The sequence below is a fragment of the Eretmochelys imbricata genome, chromosome 13, assembly GCF_965152235.1.
Source record: "Eretmochelys imbricata isolate rEreImb1 chromosome 13, rEreImb1.hap1, whole genome shotgun sequence".
NCBI classification, from domain to species: Eukaryota; Metazoa; Chordata; order Testudines; family Cheloniidae; genus Eretmochelys; species Eretmochelys imbricata.
In genome coordinates, this window is record NC_135584.1 from 15296248 (window position 1) to 15315787 (window position 19540).

General features: G+C 43.2%; 1 protein-coding gene across 1 annotated transcript; it reads left to right on the forward strand.

Annotated features, from left to right (window-relative positions):
• Nucleotides 1-430: 430 nt before the first annotated feature.
• SALL4 (spalt like transcription factor 4) lies at nucleotides 431-18882 on the forward strand. The gene is made up of 4 exons (XM_077832133.1): nucleotides 431-503; nucleotides 13562-16090; nucleotides 16775-17082; nucleotides 18460-18882. The coding sequence occupies exons 1-4, from the start codon at nucleotides 431-433 to the stop codon at nucleotides 18880-18882; spliced, it is 3333 nt and encodes a 1110-aa protein (XP_077688259.1).
• The last annotated feature ends 658 nt before the right edge of the window (nucleotides 18883-19540 follow it).

Here is a 19540-nt window from a genome sequence, read left to right on the forward strand (position 1 = left end):
CCAGAAAATCGGGCTGCCAGATTGTTTGTTTACTCTCAAAGATGGATTCATGCTCCTCTTTCACCCCCCTCCCGCCCCTTAAAGGAAATATGATCCAATCAGGTAGTAGGAAATGATGAGACTGGCTCCCCCAGACCTATGTTAGGAGCACACGCTTTTGTCACATGCATGGGACAGAGCAGCAGTGGGAAAACTACAATGCCCAGCGTTCCCCTCTGCTCCCTGATCAATGGACCTTATTTGAATAATCTGTGAGCCTTTGGACTCAGGCCAATCAGCTGTCAGGGACCCATGATAAATCGCAATGCATTATTGATAATCATAATTACTCTGACATGCGCATTCCGCCCAAGGGGGGTAATTTCCCAACTCTAGGAATTTGTTGTGAAGAAAATAATTGCTACTATTTTGCTCCCGATGCTTGTGCACCATGTCGAGACGCAAGCAGGCGAAACCCCAGCACATCAACTCCGAGGAGGAGCCGCCCCCAGATGCTGCAAGTGGTAAGGCGCAAAGTAAGAGACGGAGGCTTGCCAATTACCAACTTTAATAGATGTGCAAAGAAATCAGCCAGGGAATAAGGGGTTTTGTGTGGGTGCGTGTGTGGCTTTTTCCGTCCCCTCCCCCCACCCCACACGCAGTGGATTCGGCTCGAGATCATGACCCCACACTGACCACTCGTTTGTACCATTTATTCCCATAATCTGCCCCCCCCAAAAAAACCCCAACCCCTCATTTATCTTCAATCATTGTTCGACTGATATCGGGCTTGATCCTCCTTTTTCTTCTGAAATCGCAACGGGATTCCCTCCCCCCCCCCGCCCCTTAAAACTGTCCGGTGGGTCTGCCCAGAGCTCCAGCCCCATGGCTGCTCCTTGCTGACCACTCGGATCGCAGCCGAAATCTCTCTGTGTGTTGCCCTGCCGTCCCTGTTGGGTGTGTGTGAAAGCCTTTCCTCCCCATCCCCCTTAAAGTTTAACGTGTGCTGGCTCTAGACGGGAATCCGGGCTCTCTACCTTGTCTCATGCCAGGGAAGCAGGATGCGATCTGCTACGTGCCTTGATACAGCCAGTTTTGTTGTAGCCTAATGCAAGGTGAACCCCCAAACCCTACCCAGCCGGAAAAGATTTTTTTGGGGGGTGGGGGTGGGGAGAGACAGAAAGGAGTTGCAAACCATCTCTTTAGCGCAGGCATAGGGAAAGGCTTTAGTTTTGTTTCTCTGGATCTATTTATTTTATGGTTCTTTTGGTGGGGATTTCTTAAAAACAAACAAACAAAAAAAACCCCTGCTTTGGCTAGTTTGGTTGGAGATCACAATCGCCCTGGACCTTTTGTAGCCTGACCTCCAGCCATCTTTGATTTCCGACTTCCTAAAATAACTCCGGTGAGCTAACGTGGTGTGTGTGTGTGCGTGTGTTTTGTATTTGAGTGGTGTGGGACTTTTAATATCGGGAACCACTATTAGATGCTCTGGATCTTTGTATTTTAGAGGAAGGGAAAATTACGTTTGCAATGAAGTTATCCCTGATCTTTGGGAGCGGGGTGCGCAGAGGGGGAAATCGGGGGTGGATGGGTGGGAGTGGAATTGATCACCTAGCATAAGTGCTGTTAGTTAGAAACGAATTGAGCAGAGTTGTAATTCCTGGATCCTGTTTGAAAGTTTCATCGAGACTATGCAGCTTCTTCTCATATGTTCCCAGGGTTTTTCTGTTGGTGCATCGCTAAATTGGGGAGAATTTGTAGCACTTGTAGACGACTGCATGGGCCGATTCCTTTACTGTTAATTGTCAGTTTAAATTTCAACCTACTCTTTTAAAAAAAAAAATCGGTGCGGATCTAATGCCACTCATCGCATAATTCCTATTGACCGACTGGATATCAACCTCTGCAACTACTTGGGGTTGGTATTATTAGAACTGAATTTGCCTGGTTATGTAGATCAGTGAATTTCTCTGGTCTCAATTAGGAATCGTCAGTTTCAGTCCCGTCCCCAAGAGAGATGAAGGTGGGATTTGTAAATAGTTCAGATTATTTTATTATTATTAAAGCACCAACTGCCTCGAGATATTTGGGATGGGAGCGTCCGCAGGATTTTACTAACCCTAAACAACCTGGACTCTGTAATTCTGTGGGTCGGCTCTTCTGTTTTTAAAGGTCAAATATTCAAATAACTCCCCAAATTCAATGCTTGATCACTTTTTCCGCATAGGTAGAAATGATCAATAACAATGTATGTAACAGGAGCCGCCTATTCCCAAACCGCAGGAGATTCGGATTCTTATTTCTCTCCTCCACCCCCCCCCCTTCTTTCTTTGAGCCGAAATGTCCAATTGTTGGGTCCGGTTAATGGTGACTTAAGAAACAGCAAGCTGGCCAGAAGGCAATAAATCCCATGTTTAATGCATGACTGTTTTCCTTTGTGCATATGGTTAGGCTGGGGGGATGGAGGTGATGTTTCCACATGTAAATCTCTGCCCACTGCTGGAGAGTCACCTCCGGGGGCTGTGCTGAAACAAAAGGGTTAATAACTCTCCTGAAGCTGCAGAGTTACTCCAGAGGGGGTGGGGGAGGGAGAAGAGAAGGGTTTTTCTCATCCTTTCGAGTAACAGGTATTATCAGGGTTTTTTAATGATTTTGCAAGGTCTCGAAGGACAGCAATTTAAAGCACCATCTCTGGAACTTGCCTGGTGGGTGTGCATGTCTGTCAGTCTATTAAATATCTAGAGTGGGGTGGAGTGTGTTTGGTTTTTGGTTTTTTTTTTTTTTTAATCCTAACTTTTTTGCTTTGGCTACATTACCTTAGGTTCGATGGGCATTTGGGGGGGGGGGGGGCTTGTCAATCTGTAACAGACAAAATTAGCCCGGTATCCACAATCTAGCGCATTGCTTGACTTTAATTTATTGTGGAACTTGAATTGCTTTCTTGCGCCACCCAGGGGTCACTGGCAGTACTAGGCGATCTGTAAAGAAAACTTTGAACATTCCCCCCCCAAGGTCTTTTGAAGTTGGATGGTAGCTTCCCCTTCGCCCATAGACGCATAACATGGTGTTCAGAGCTGCAGATGACGGCTCCTGCTCTTGAAGGACTTGTGGACAGACGGGTTGCCCCTTCCCCCAGTGCCCCGCCCAAACTTTGTATTATTCAGAAGCCCTGCTGGTGAATCTCTGAGCAGATTTCCCTCTGTTCTTAACCTTCCTCCCACCCCCGCAGAATGGGGCTAGTGTGCCGCCCATCCTGAGCCAGAGCTACCTGACTGTTGTTGCTCTTTCTCCACTCCTACAATACCAGCTTGGAACAAAGTTATAGAAACCGTTGCAGAAATCTCTCCGCTACTGTTTGTGATAACGATCAGAAGAAGTGGGTGGGAGTTAAACCATCTCTACGAACCCCTTAGCTAAATAAAACAGCCTTGACGTGATACCAAAAAATAAAATAAAATCTGGACTCAGGATTAACCATAATTTATCTCCTACTCTTCAGAAGAATCTAGATATTCTCCGACCTAGGTGTGTCCATAAATACCAAGGGATGAAGCTCCATGACAAAGTTAAAATTCCTGCCAGATTGCCGGAGAAATGATCAAATATATGCATAATGGCAATAATAAAATCAAGCCCTTATCTCGCTCTTTTGCAAGAGAACATTTGCAAAGCAATTTGAGACCCACCTCTGAGAACAATGCAGTGTGCCAGAAAATGGTTTTGCTAACCTGGTGATCGATTAACAGGTCAAAAAATCGGCAGGTGGTCACTTGAGAATAATACTACACAGTGGGAAATTAGCATTTTCACAAAAGGGTTTAAACTGCCCATTGTACTGGATTACAGCCATTAAAATGTAGGATTCTTAAAATGCAGTATACTACTCTTAAATAATAATAAAAAAAAATCTTTCCAGGCTAAGAACTGAAGTTGTATACTGTATGTGGGCATCCATTCACACTGGGGTCCCCACAATTGAGTTCTGTAATAATTCTCAAAATATATTTTCTCAGCTCATGCTGCTATAAAGGAGGTATTCTTAGTTGTAGCTTCTCAAAACAATGGGTTTCATGCAGTAAACTGTGTTAATGAGCCCTTAGAGATGTGAGCCACTGATTCCAGAACTTCTGGTGCAAACATGATTTATGCTGCAAAAGTTGTCCATTGAGTCGGTGTGAGGTGAAGCCAGATAGCGCTCGGAGACGGGTCAGGTTATATTTGATGGAAATATTCAGTGCGGCCCAACTTGAGAATTCAACACGCCTGCCGTGGCCCGTTGCTGCTGTTTAAATTAACAGCTAGTTAGTGCTGTTTGAATCTACCAGAGCTCTAGGTGGGTTCAGTCACCATTACTGCATCCAGGGCTGACTGTGCGCTGTGGGGTGTGCTGGGGCTGGCTAATCTGTGCAGAGCTGTAAATTCTAGCCATTGGGGGAAGCATGCAAGGCAGGCTGACTGACTGGAAGGGGGAAAATGTCTGTCTTGTTTTTTTCCCTTTTACGTAAGTGAAACGTTATATTGGTTGTCCTGATCAAGTCCTCTTGCTAAACCCTGCAGCATGTGACGTTTTGACAGAGCTGCTGCTCTAACCTTTGCCTCCTCCTGCCTGCTGTGGGTGGTAAGTTGATGTCAAGCTTACAATTAGGACTCTCATGCAATTGACCTTGGCAGCGGGGTTTGCGCCGTTTAGCTTGGTCTTAAACACTGTACTAGTGTTAAGTGTGGTCTCGGGCCGCCTTGTTTATGGGCGAAGGACGGGCTGGTGGAAGTAATTGAGCGCTGAGGAAGAAACCGTGGTGGGTCAGGTAGAGCAAAAGACTTTCCTCCACTCTGGGGTGTTGCAGCCAGGCAGGTTTCATTGACTTTTGGAGTCCTCTGTTCTGCTCTTTCCACACTGGGAAAATTAAATAACTCGGTGTTGCAGTGACTCTGTCTGTCCTGAACTTAGGTTCCGAAATGTTCTTCGCTCCGCAAACCCAAGAACTCGGGTTTACCTGCAGCGTGTAATCCAAAATGTTGGTAGCTTTTGTAGGCTGTTTTAACCACTGCACTTTTCGACCTCCGTTTTTAAATTAGCATAGTTTTGGGGGCAGATGGTAACCTACTTATTTACATGTCCTTAGGGAATGATTAATTTGTTCCAGCCACCAATAACGAATGAATTTTAGTTGCATGTTTGTCGCTACTGCTGTTTTAAATTGCAATCTCTTGTTCTGGAGAAAGTAGACGGTTTTTGTCATTTTTGATCGAGCTAACCTGCCTTCCCGGCTCCAGAAATGGATATTGTTTTCAGTGTAATACATGAGTGCCCTCCACTGTTCGGCCTTTTAAGCTCAGTTGTTAATAGCAGCATCAGAACATGTGTTTGCTAAAGCTTTCAGTTTTGAGCCTCAGCAGGTAACTGCAGACATTTTAAAGGGGTTTGTCATGGCATTCAGTAACTTTGTTTTTAAAGCCCTTTGAAACTACACCAGAAGGTTAATCATGCAAAGACATGGAATTTAGAGATCTAGTCGTAAGACTTTTAAGAGTTGCAATCTCTGTTTTTACAAAATCCTTCTTTTATGTGAGGATAGCTAGAGTCTTAAATTTGTCTAAATGATTTGGCACCTTTAGATTTTCAAAGCAATTTTTGTGAAACTTTAATATATTCTGGGTTAACCTAATTAGTACTCTTAAAGGTTTGTTAACAAGGTGAGATTAAAACCTTGGAAGACAATTCACAACCTATAAACTAAAAGTATTATAAGGCACAAGAAGTCTCTTGTCTGGTTATTCTTGGGTAGGAAACTGGTATTGACTGACTTCTGCTGTGGGAGATTTAATTACATTGTCTCCAATCATTATTGGAAACTTCAAATGTTTTAAAATAAACCACCTGCATTTCTTAAAATTGGGGAGGGGGCCAAACTTATTTACTAAAGCAGATGGGTCTTGGTAGTTAGCTGTTTTGACACGTTTATTCAGTCCTATTTTTCTTCGCTGTGCTTGTGAGGGTTTGTTTTTTGTTTTTTTTTTCCCCCTGAAAGGCTTAAAATAGCACACTTTGAGTTTGTTGCAGACATTGCTAGACTTGAGAACAAAGTGTCTAGTCTAATTTTTTTAAATGCTGGTTGAGCCCTTCAAAACTAGAAATTACTAAACTGATTATTTAAAATTAATTTTTGAAAGCAAGGAAGAAAAGGAGTGTATGATTATGCTAACAGTGACTATTGGGAAAGTGAGAATAGATAAACTGATCAAATTTCTGTAAAAATGAAGAAACCTCACTGGGTATTAACTTCAGTTACTGTGAAGTAGACACTTTAAATTTGGTGTGTGGGTGTTTTTTGTTTTTTTGTTTTGTTTCATGGTCTCTGACCAACCACCCTCCTCTCCTCTTTCTTCTTTCCGATAGCTCTCCACTAAATCAAATTAAATCAGGTAAAAGGTGTGGGGTATTTTATTAATTGTCTTTAGGAAACTTTTTTTAAAAAACTTAAAATTGAGTCTAAAGATTTCATCAGACCTTATTTTAAATTACCACCTTATCCTACACAATAGTGGACTCTTCTCCCCCCCATCCTTTTGGCAGTGATTGAATCTAAAACCCCTGCTGGGTTTACTGCATTCTTCTAACTTATTGGATAACTAGATGCTGAGAGATAACATTCCTGAAATTCGAAGGTGGGGAGGGGGGGATAGAAAACAGTAGAGGTTCAATCCCTGTGAAGCATTTTTGAGCGGGTTAACTTAAGTGCATGAGTAACTGTTCTAACAGAATTCCCTTGCTACTTGACAAATACTGTTACAGTATTTGGACAGAGTTCTCCACAGATGTAGACATGCATGGTGAACTTTCTTTGCACAGAAGTAACCTTACATTTTAAGACTGTTAAGTATGTGTCACTGATAACTGTTTCTAGGGTGGGTAGGTAGAGCAAGGCATGTTTTGGTAAATGAGGTGGCCTGATTGCAATCACTGGAGTGTTCCTACAAGACTGGGAAGAGGAGGTGGCAGCTAGAAATCAAAACAAGGATCTCTGGTGACTTTTTTTTTTTAATTTTTTAATTTATTTTAAGAGCAGATTCCCCCCCCCCCCCCGTCTCTGTCTAGGATCTCGAACGTTTGTGGTGGTGGTATAGCCATGTCAATTCCAGGATAAAAGAGAGAAGATGGGGGAGGCTATATCTTTTAATGGACCAACTTCTGTTGGTGAGAGAGAAGCTCATCACTCTTTGTCTTTCTCTGATCTCACTACCTATAGTACCCAACTGTTTTACCACTATTGAATGCACGATTGTCACTCTGTCCTCAGGACACACAATACTTTCAAAAGACAAGCCTGGGGGCTTAAATTCATAACTTTGCTAAATATTAAACATGGACTGAATAGAGACTGGATTTATGGTTTATTACAATCTATATTCCACTAACACCCCACCACCCCTCCAGTCATAGGGAGGAACGGGTTTAATGGGCCACTTTACCATAAATGGTCCCTTGAAATGTGTTAACTACTTAATGCTAAACAGTCTTACACCTTGCATCACTGGAGCGGTGCACACTGGCAACGCTTTAACTAACGTGGCTTATATGGTTGCAGCACAGCACTGGGAGAGAGGTCTCCCAGCACTTGATTTTTTTTTTTTTTTTTTTTTAAATCACTCCCATGAGGGGCGTATACAGCACTGAAACTTGCAGCGCTCAGGGGTGTGTTGTAAATTGCCAGTGTAGACAAGCCCTATTACGCTGACCTCCTGTTGGCTCAGTTAATCCACCTCACCCAAGAGGCAGTAGCTATGTTGGTTGGTGGTCTCCTGGCATACAGTAACTCCTCACTTAATCATCCTGGTTAACATTGTTTTGTTATTAGGTTGCTGATCTATTTAAAGTCGCATTATGTTCCATTATAAGATTGTTTGGCTTTCCCCGCTCCACCTAGCGTTCCAGCCAGGGAGCGGGGTCAGGGCGTGGGGGCTTGCCCCAGTCCGCCTAGCGTTCTAGCCGGGGAACAGGGAAGCCCCCGACCCCACTCCCCCAAAGGAGCGTGCCAGGCGGGCGGAATGGGTTAAGCCCCTGCAGCCCGACCCCACTACACCCCTGCCTCAACCAAGTTTCACAAACATCATTGGTGAGTACAGTATTAAATTGTTTAAAGTTATTTACAATTTGTACTGTATATGTACATAATCTTTTGTCTGGTGGAACAAAAATCTCCCTGGAACCTAACCCCCACCGTTTACATTAATTCTTATGGGGAAATTGGATTAGCTTAACATCATTTCACTTAAAGTAGTATTTTTCAGGAACATAACTACAGTGTTAAGCGAGGAGTTACTGTAGTACTGTGTACACTGGGAGTTAGGTTGGTCTAACTATGGTTTTATCTACACTGGCAAGTGAAAGACAAATTTCATGCTGTTCAATGGTGTTTTTTAAAAAACACCCATACACCCCCAAAAGACACAAGTTTTGCTGACAACAAGTGCTGGTAGGACTGCTCTCCCGTGGACACCACCACTCGTTGGGGTGGCAGTTTTGTGGGTGGGAGAGCGCTCTCCCGCTGACAAACAGCAGGTAGGCTGTGCGCCTTTTAACGGCACGGCTGTAGCAGCACAGCTGTGTCGCTAAAAGTTGCGCCGTGTAGACATAGTAGACATAGCCTTGTCTCTCGGGGGTGGATTTTTCACGCCCCTGAGTGATTGTTATACAGTCATAAGTCTGTAATGTACACCTGGCCCAAGGGCTTGTCTACACTGGCAATTAACAGTGCTGCAACTTTCTCGCTCCCGGGTGTGAAAAAACACACACACCCCCTCCCCTCAGAGCGCAGCAAGTTGCAGCACTGTAAAGCGCCAGTGTAAACAGTGCCCCAGAGCGGGGAGCTACACCCCTCATGGAGGTGGGTTTTTTGAGCTCTCCCAGTGCTGTGCAACCACACAAGGCAAGCAGCGCTTTAGCATTGCCAGTGTAGATTAGCCCTAAGCTTACCAGACCTGGAGAAGAGCTTTACGTGAGCTCAAAAACTGGTATCTCTCACCAACAGAAATTGGTCCAAAAAAGACATTACCTCACCCAAGTTGCCAATATTGATTCATTTATATTCAACCCTCTGCCCTGTGAGGCACAAAAGTATCCTCCGTTTCACAATTGGGAGGAGATCTGGAGGCGGGGAGGAAGGCTGTGTCTCACTGTCTTTCCCAGGGTTACCCAGGAGTCTATACTGGGAATTGAATTCAGATCTTCTCAGACCCAGTGAATGTGAGATTGTCAAAAATAGGGAAACAAATGAGCAATATGGGACCACATGAGTGTATCGGAGGGAAGTTAACTAGGGCTGGCCAGAAACCAAGATCTCCCATTTCGTGAAAAATTTTGTGGTCTCAACATTTTTGTTCCACCTTTTTGGAATATGTGTGAGGGGGTTTACAGATTAGGTCCATAGCTTCTCCTTTTTTACCAGTTTAATTTCAATTGATACAAGGTACTCCTCTGCCAAAACAAGTCTACTATCAATACAAGGGGGACGCTACCATTCACATTTATCTTTCTAATCCAGTCAAGTTAAATCAGAGTCCCCCTCAAAGTTATACTGTTTTTTTGCAGGCAGAACAAAAACCTCACTGCCTTAATCCCAAATTTGCAAGTGTTTGGAACAAAGGCTATGGTGGTTTAACCTGCAGCTTGGTGGGTTACATATTGGATGGGAGTGAGATTGTTCTTGTGAAACTTTGAGCCTAAAAAGCCTTTTGAGTCAGTGTGCATCTTAGTTCCAGGAAGGACAGTGGGGTTTTTTCTATTTTTTTTGTTTGTTTGTTTGTTTAAAAAAAAAATCTCAATTTTACTCTCCCTCATCATTGATAAGGGTAGAACTAAATTTATGGAGTTCTAAAATGTCCATGTTTGACTTCGGTTGGTCCCTTTCTGTTGACCAAGTCCTGAATCAAGTTGGGCCTTAAATTTTTAGGAGACTGAAATTTCCGAGTGAAATTTTTTTCAGTGAAAAATGGATTTTTAGCTACAGTGGTTTATTTCTTATTTCTTTGGAGAGCTGATTGTATATTTTGGGTGCAGCACTGAGAGTTGGTCACTATGATCTAGCACTTTACCTTTTGCTTAGGGGACTGCCTGGCTATTTATCCCTAGGTTTAAAAAACAATTTGGTAGAGTTGCTGGGTGTGGAGAGGAAATGCTTTGTGTGGTGGTTTGTATTTTTCTCTTTTTGCGGGAGGCTCTGTTTTGTGTATTTCAGGGCAGGTCTATGCTTAATGCTGCATCAGTGGAGCTGTACCGCTTAAGTGAAGACACTCCTATACCAACAGGAACTCCTCCCTCTAAGCGTAGTTAATCCACCTCCCCGAGAGGCAGTAGCTGCTTCTCCTGTTAACATAGTGCTGTCTAGATGGGGGATTAGGTTGGTATAACTGTGTCGCTCAGGGGTGCAGATTTTTCACACCCCTACAGGACATTATTATACCAATGTAGGTCTGCAGTATAGACCTTGCCTCTGTGTTTGATGTGCAGTTCTGCTAATCTGAAATATAGGGCTGGAAAGCACCCAAGAGGTCACCATCTAGTCCATACTCCCCTTCAGGCCCCTTACACTGAGGCGCATATTACTTCAGTTGCTCTTATACAGGCCTTGTTTTGGTAGCTATTGTAAGGCAGAGATTATATCTCTCTCCACTATAATGTTACTGTGAATTTTTCTTAACCTGACCTAGCTTAAGGAAACTCCTTCAAAGCCTTTCATTCTCTGGGCAACTACAGATTTCAACCCTAAACACTTTCTTGCGTTTTCATTGCTGATAAAAGCGTGTGTGTGTGAGAGAGAGAGAGAGAGAGTGTATGACTGACTCTCTGTTACTCTAGCCAAATGTCAAGGTTTGGCGCATCCTCCTCCATGAAATTATTCTGGCCCAAACTATATACACTCGCCTGAGTTGTAGGTGTAAAAATGTCTGTCCATGTAAATCCCCCCCCTTGCACACACAAGATGCACGTTGTGCAGCCTGGTAACCTATATCTCTGATATAGGGGCTGTAATTATTTTGCAGTTGAACCCTTTTTAAAGTAAGCTGGAAAATTAAGCTTATCAACGATCTGTGATAATCGTGACCACTTACTCTATAGTCTAGTTACTAAAATGCAGCATCCAATACTACTGAAATAACTCCAGTCCCTGGGTTATTGGCATTATTGGACCGGATCTTGTGAGGTGCTGAACACCCTGAACTCCTACTGAAGCCATACAGTGTCAGGCCTCTACACCATTGACCTATAAAGATGAAACTCAAACAAAGTGCCTCTGTGATCAAAGGGTCACACAGTGTGTGGCCAGAGGGCACTTTATGGCTTCCTGGTAGAAGATAGAATGTCTCCAGTGCTGTGTGTATAGGTTGGTGGCAGGAAAGGGGAACTTGTTAACGAATAAAATAGGGCTGCAGCCTTCTGAGGTGAAAACACAACTGATGGAAGTATACGATTACTGTGGGATTTCTTGTTAAAGTTGGGATAATAAATGTGACATAACTCATCAATGGTGAGTTGATGAGTGGCTCCTGGGTGTCCGCTGACCTAAGGCGCTTAAGGCTCTAAATCAGGGTCATTTGGATGAGTGTTAACACCTTTTTCAGACCAAGGTAAAATTTTCCCCTCAAATCTTTCTGCAGAATTTTTAAAAGTCTATGTAGTTTGGAGGGGAGGGGAACCAGAAAAGTCTGGAAAAACAGGAAAATTCCTCTTCAGCTTTTGGCACATTGAAGGGGGAAGTGATTACACCTGGGTTCTTGTCTAATTTACAAAACATAAACTTTCTGCTTCCTGCACCCCACAGACTGTCTCTGACAGGCGAGTGCTGTTACATAAATTCCAAAGTGGGTGTAGTTCACAGTGGAATGCTTATCTTGCAACCCACCTTGTACAGAGACAAGGTGGGAAAAGAGCTCCATGTAGCTCAAAAGCTTGTTTCTCTCACCAACAGAAGTTTGTCCAATACAAGATATTACCTTCCCACCTAATATCCTGGGATCAACACAGCTACAACTACAATGCATATACCAAATATCCTGAAAGTTGTCATAAAAGTCAAAAGAATTTGGTGACACTGAACACCCACCTTGTCTCTCCAATGTTCTGAGACCAACGTAGTTCCAACAACACTGCAAATCCATCCTGTAGTGAGTTGTCCACTCTCGATACTCTAAGTGTTAAATTATTATACTACTTCCCCTTTCTGTTAAGGTTTGGCCACCCCTGGCCTACACTCTGATCCTCCTGAAGATTCTAATATGCTGCTCAAAGTCGGAGAGCCTGCTCCGGGCTTCTGCCCTGCAGTAGGGTGGTGGGGCTCAGGGCTTCAGCCCCATGGGAGGTATCTGTTGGTGCTCAGGGTTTCAGCAAGAGTGGGGTGGAAGCCCCGAGCCCCAGCAGGTACCTCCTGAAGCACCTAGCCCCCTTCCCCACTGGGCAGAAGCCCCTAGCCCCACCACTCCACTGCAGGGCAGAAGCCAGCCTGGTAGGTGGGGGAGGGGGGCAGGCTCTGTGAGCCACACTTTAACTATAAAAGAGTTGCAGTTTGGCAACCTCTGGTATATGCTAAAATAGTGTGTGTGTGTGTGTGTATCTATATATAATATGTGCTCTTTCTTAGAACAAGATGAAGCTTTAAAGTTGTTCCACATGAATGTTAAAAATGTAGGCTTTATTAGCCCTTTCCCTTAAAAGTAGCATTAAATTAAACAAACTAGTATTCACACAAAGGTTTGTCTTGTGTTTATACAGTCTGATTTGCTTGAAAGGAAGTGTTTCCTTTCAAAAAGTCTCATTATTATAAGAGCTGTAATCTACTTAACATGATTAGTTCTCCATTGATTTCTAGTTTATGGACTATAACACCAGGTTTATTCGTTCTATCAACCCTTTTCATAAAATACCTCGTATACTGTAATATTGGAGAATAATTGCAGCTTCATTGTTTCTATCTGCAGTGGTTATGTGCTTCAATGGAATCTTCATAAAATGGAAGGCAGTTACGATGTATGTTAATTCTAGTGATTCACAGCTTCATATGGCTTTGCTAGAATTTGGCCATTGACCCTCTAAATAACATAATTTATGAATTTTAAATACAAAGTAAACAATCGTGTATGCACTCCATTACTTTCTTGCCTTGAGTTGTTTAAAAAACAACTCATCCAAGCACTCTTAGTTAGAGCACCCATTTCTATTTTTACATGTGTAAAGAGACTTCTAGTGACCTAGTTTCCCCCATTTGAATTAGGAGGTAACATCGCTCCTCTTTCCATCACAAGGCGGACAGTAGGAAAGTATACCACTTTCACAGACAAACGACGTAATGTGACCTTGAGCAAGCTTCAAAGTGAATCAGTAGCAGAGCTTGGGATAGGACTTGGGAATCCCATCTCCGAGGTTTGCATTTGGTCCATGTGTCTAAGCTCCCATTATCTTGCATTTATAGCTTTTCAATTCTTGGCTTACTTACAGCCTTAACCTGGAAAAAACTTACCCATGTGCTAGATGTATGTATACATAGGGAATACTTGACTTTTTTTTTTTTTTCTCCCCCCTCCTTAGGGAGTCCACAAAACGCCCCAGGTGATGGAGATGGTGAAATGAGTTCCAAAAGGTGCCGAACAGAAGAAACTAATATCTGTGAGAAATGTTGTGCAGAGTTCTTTGATCTCTCTGAATTCCTTGAGCATAAGAAAAATTGCACTAAAAATCCACCTGTCCTAATCATGAATGATAGTGAAGGAACAATACCCCCTGAAGACTTCCCTGGAGCCTCTACAGAGAGCTTTCCAAATGATCGACAGGATAGCCAGCCAGCCAAGGACAGTCAGTCAAAGAGTTGCACTGGTTCTGTGGAGAAGAGAGAGGGGAAAGTTGATACTGAAGCAGTGGGAGGAATGTATCTAAAAACAGAACCTCCTGTTACTCCTGCAACTCATGGGCTACGCTATTTACCAAAATCCAAAGTACCAAACACTAATGTGACTTTGCAGACAATACGTGGCACTAAAGTGGCTGTGAATCAACGTACCTCTGATGCTATCTCTTCCTCAGCAGCCAGTTTTAATGCTATTCCAATGATCCTTGAACAGCTCGTGTGCTTGCAGCAGCAGCAACTCCAGCAAATTCAGCTCACAGAGCAAATCCGTATTCAGATTGCCATGATGGCTCCTCATGCCCTACATCCTTCAATAGTAGCTGCTACTGATCCACTAAAAGCTTTGGGTGCTCAGATGTCTCAGCAGCTGTCTGCTGCTGTTGCTTTAATTGGACAAAAAGCTGGAAGCCAAAGCCTATCACTGGAATCCTTGAAGCATGGAAAACTACCTCATTCTAACATGGTCATTCCAACTGCTGGCTCAGTAGCCAGTGGGCTTTCTTCTTCCTTCTCCCTGAAACCTGAAGCAAACAGAAGCCTCCCAAGTTCTATGTCTCGTTTTCCAAACCCTTTACTACCTCAATCATCCAGCTCTGTCATCTTCCAAAACCCACTCTCAGCAGTTTCTTCAGTGATTGATCCCTCAAAGAAAGGGAAAGGGAAGCCCCCCAATATCAGCGTGTCTGAAAGCAAACCAAACACTGAAGAACCTTTCTTTAAACATAAGTGCAAGTTCTGCGGCAAGGTCTTTGGCAACGATAGTGCTTTGCAGATACACCTCCGCTCCCACACTGGCGAAAGACCCTACAAGTGTAACATTTGTGGTAACAGATTTACAACCAAAGGAAACCTTAAAGTGCATTTTCAGCGTCATAAAGATAAGTACCCTCACATTAAAATGAATCCCTATCCAGTACCTGAGCATTTGGACAATGTGCCCACCAGCAGTGGAATCCCATATGGAATGTCTGTACCACTGGATGAGTCTAACCTAATTGTGGACAGCAAGCCTATTCTGGCATCACTACCTACCTCAGTAGGTACTGGCTTGCCTCAGAATATCTCCAGTCTAGCATGCATCAAGGAGTCTCTTGCCAGCACATTTTCAAGTGACATGCAGCCAAGGCCTTCTCCAGAAAGCGAAGGTGGTTCTTCCTCATCAGGAGCAGCGAGTCACGAGTCTGGAACTGAGCAGAGCCTGAGCTCACCGCAAGCTAGCTGCAGTGTGAGTGTCTTCCATGTAAGTGGAGCAAGTGAGCAAGGTTCAGAAACATCTAAGCTACAGCAATTGGTTGAGAATATTGACAAGTCCACCACAGACCCCAATGAGTGCCTCATCTGTCACAGAGTGCTGAGCTGCCAGAGTTCACTCAAAATGCATTACCGTACTCACACTGGAGAGAGGCCATTCAAGTGTAAAATTTGTGGCCGTGCCTTCTCAACAAAAGGTAACCTTAAGACTCATTATGGTGTCCACCGGGCAAACACCCCCCTAAAGATGCAACATTCCTGTCCAATTTGTCAGAAGAAGTTTACAAATGCAGTTGTATTGCAGCAGCATATTCGCATGCATATGGGGGGACAAATTCCCAATACACCTATGCCGGAAAACACTTGTGATAATACTGATGTGGATCCTACTGTGACTGAGAAGAATGGAGACCTGACTCGCCCAGGTGAGAACATGGAAAACGTAGAAGAGATGGAAGAAGACCTAGACTCTCAGGATGGCCCTAGCAACTCTTTGAAACCACCAATTCCATATGATGCACAGTCAGAATCTCCAGGCACAGCATTTTCTGGGATTGCAGCTCTGGAGAACCAAATGAAAATGGTAAATTCAGCTTTGAACTTGCAACGGCAAAGCAGCCTGAAGTCTAGCGACAATGGTTCAGCAGAAAGTGATGGCATGACGAATGATTCTTCCTCTGTGGCAGGTGATCCAGATTATCAAAATGGCAGGAGTCCTGCCGCCTCTGAATCTGCTTCATTCCAGGCATTGTCCCCAGCCAATAGCCAATCTGAAAGCATTAGGTCAAAGTCACCAGGTTTCAACAGTCAAGAAGATGCTGGCATGGGAAATAAAGCTGAGGGCCCTGAAAACCATCTTGCAGAGATGGAAGGGGCTGGCGCTTTGGATCTAACTTATGGCAATATTGGTCGAAAGGTCATCAAAGAAGAACCTGGGTTACACTTCCCAAATGGAGAGTATGGTGAGTTATGACCAGTAGCTGCACTCCCCACAACTAACAAAACCATCTGGAGGGGAGCTCCTCAGAGGACCGGTGGGAGTAAGACCCCCCCATCCTGCTGGTTTGGTTCCTTTTCAAAAGGCACATGGTGCTTGTTGCTCTGCAAGCCGCTGAAAATCTCCTTCCTAGTTTCAAATTCCCATTTGAAGGTAAAGTCTCTCACACACACACACACACACACGTTTTCAAGTTGTAACCTCCTGCTGCCTAGTGATCACACACACACTCATCCCATTTACTGCAATGGGAGTTGTGCTCAGTATCTTGCATTTTGTCCTAAAGTTATTAATTAGCTCTCTAAACCAGACACTTCAGTGTTGATAAACCATAGAACAGACTGTTCAGTACTAGTATATGAAGTGTAAACCTAGCATCGCGAATGCTGTGTCTGAGCTTTTTGGATCAGGGAGAAAGTTGTTAAATCCTGAATGCAAAGGGACATATTTGAAGAACCCCATCTCCCTCTTGCCTCACAGATCTACAACCCATTAGCACCAGTGTGCCTGCAAATTACAGCTTGCATGTGCATTGAGTGTTGGGCTTGTGCACCTTCAAAAATCTGGACCCAATATCTTGCTTCCAAAGCTTAAACAGAGCTGAAATGTGTAGTGGGGGTAGCCTAATGTGTGTGTTCTTTCTCTTCAGGTCACAGCAGCATTCATGCTGCTTTTGTCAGGGCACCACCAGCCCTCATAAAAGTGGAAATGCCTAGTGAGCGTCCTATTAGCACTAGCCATTTTATTGGCCCACCAACTTTATCACCTGGTGTTCCCCCTCTCCTGGTGCCACGGCCTAAGCTTTGCCGTCCAGCTAAACAGCACATCTGCACTACGTGTGGGAAGAACTTCTCCTCTGCAAGTGCTCTTCAGATTCATGAACGGACCCATACTGGTGAAAAGCCATTTGCATGCACCATCTGTGGGAGAGCCTTTACCACAAAAGGAAACCTGAAGGTAAGCAATTCTTAAGGGGGCTGAGGTGTGCTGATGCCTGCCTTTGGAATCACCTTCACTAAGAGTCTCTTAAACAACCTCGCTAAAATGCTTCTATTCCTCCTAATCATAATCGTCCACACTTTAAAGATGGTCACTAATAATTTCTCTTGGCCCTCTGGGTGGTCATTTAAGACAGAGTTTACTATAGTCTCTCAATATGCAAGGATCATACAGCTCTCTAGTAGGCCTTGAGATCAGCCTAAATCTACTTTAAAAAACAAAAACAAAAACCCTGTAGGGGAAGAACTGTAACTTTTAACTGCAACTTATAACTGCTTTGTTTAGAAACCCTGCCTCCAAATGTTCCTGAACCATGGTGTGGGTGTGGGATCTGAATTTAGTAGCCGAAGCCCATATCTAGATGATACCTCAGCATGCAGGGAAAAACCCTGTTTAAAAAACCAAAACTGTATTTGATCTGATTCTTTCAAACCCACACTTTTAAGCAATGATCATTGTTCACCTTAATGAAACATGTTATAGGCTCCACTATTGCTTGGAGCACATTGAGAGTCCCCTGTTGAAATGGCTGTCACTGGAGCAAAGTTCTGCAACAAACAATGTTCAGGGATTTCAGTTAAGCACAAAAAATTGCCTATCGTGCTCCTGTTTATCAGATTAATCCATTTATCTTTTAAGGAACACTTAGCTTCCCCACCCACACTATGGTTTGACACTGTAGAGCTTCAAGATTCTTCCTCTTTAACAGCCTTTGCATAAGCACTCTATAAGGAGTGGAGGAGGAGGAGAGAAAAGAGATGCTCAAACTTAGAAAACAAAATGAAGACTGGGGCACGGATAGCTGCTTGTTTGTAGGTGGGTGGTCTTTCAGGAGGTTCTGTGTTTGTGCAGTAATATGCTATTTTGTGTTTTCCAACTACACAGGAGTGTTTTAGCTGCCAAAATTCTATTCCTGCTAAACTTTTTGTAAAACCATTTCTATAAGTCCTTGCCTTGCCAATATTCCCTGTAGCCTATTCTTAAGAACCAATGTATCTTAAATTGTGTAGAGGAAAAAATAAACTCTTCCCATGCACTAAGTAACTGACTACTTCTGTTCTTGCTTTCCCTCTTTTTGTTCTACTTCAGGTGAAAGTAAACAAGAACATGTAGGGCATATAAGCCATTCTACAGTAACAAAGATCTAAACAAAGATTTTGCTGTAGTTTGAGTACAGAACTACATAAACATTCCTCTGAATGTTTGGCTTTACTTTATCTTGAGGCTCAGATACCCTAGTGCTGGTGAGGTATAAGAACTTGGATAGACTAGAACAGGAGCTAAGAATTATGATAGCTCTCATCCTCTAACTTCTCCTACCCCCTCTTCTGCAAGGTCCATGTTGGAACTCACATGTGGAATAACTCTGCCAGGCGTGGAAGAAGATTATCCATTGATAATCCCATGGCTCTGTTGGGGAATGATCCAAAGAAGGTATCTGAAATGTTTCCAAAGGATATAGTGCCTCCTTCAGTGAACATTGATCCCACAGTATGGAACCAGTATGCAGCAGTACTCAGCAATGGCTTGGCAATGAAGACTAATGAGATTTCAGTGATCCAGAGTGGTGGCATACCTTCCCTTCCAGTCACCATTGGGGGTGGCTCTGCAATAAATACTGCAACAGTCTCCAAGATAGATGGGTCCCAGTCTGGAATTAGCTCGGATATGGAGAAGGCTGGTGGTGCTGCTGCAGACAATGTGCCAAAACACCAGTTCCCTCACTTCATGGAGGAGAACAAAATTGCTGTTAGTTAGAAAAACTCTTTGTGAAGGTGAAATGCAGAAAGAGCAAATATATTTACAAACATATATTTTTAAGAGATTCCATCTCAACCTCCTATTTTCCTATTGACATGCAAATGATTTTATGGTTGTCTTTGTAAGAGTTGCCCACAGTACAATCATGATGTTGCTTTGCAAAAGTAGTAATAATAATAAAAAAAAAAAATAATCCTCTTATTTGGAAAGATGCGGGTCTTGCAAAGTATTCCTTGTTACGTGTGACTTTAATGTGTACAGCCTTACAGAAGTTTCACAACTTGAAATTCCAAAGATTATAACATTTGCCTCTGTTTAAACTGAAATCTTTGGGGGTTTGGAACACAGTAGAAACAACCTACTGTTCATGGAAAAACTTTGTATTTACGGACAACACGAAAACTTACTATGCGGGTAAATATTCTAGAATGTCTGCCACCCTTTTAGAAATAGAGTCTTTGTGTGGGGTTTTTGTTTTTTGTTTTGTTTTTTTTAATGTACTTTTTACTATATGGCTACAGATTTTTTTTATTTTTATTTGCCTCCGAAGCTGTAAAAAGATCTTTTACTGGCTTTTTTCCCCCTTTGATCATTGCTCCTAATAACTGAATACTCTTGTATTGTTGACTGCTGCTTATTTAATACTTGGACAGTC

Excerpts from the sequence above, each read along its gene's own strand:
- SALL4 (XM_077832133.1), top strand. The coding sequence starts at position 431 with ATGTCGAGACGCAAGCAGGCGAAACCCCAGCACATCAACTCCGAGGAG. Across the intron at positions 16,091-16,774 it reads CTTCCCAAATGGAGAGTATG|GTCACAGCAGCATTCATGCT; the intron begins GTGAGTTATGAC and ends CTTTCTCTTCAG. Across the intron at positions 17,083-18,459 it reads CCACAAAAGGAAACCTGAAG|GTCCATGTTGGAACTCACAT; the intron begins GTAAGCAATTCT and ends CTCTTCTGCAAG.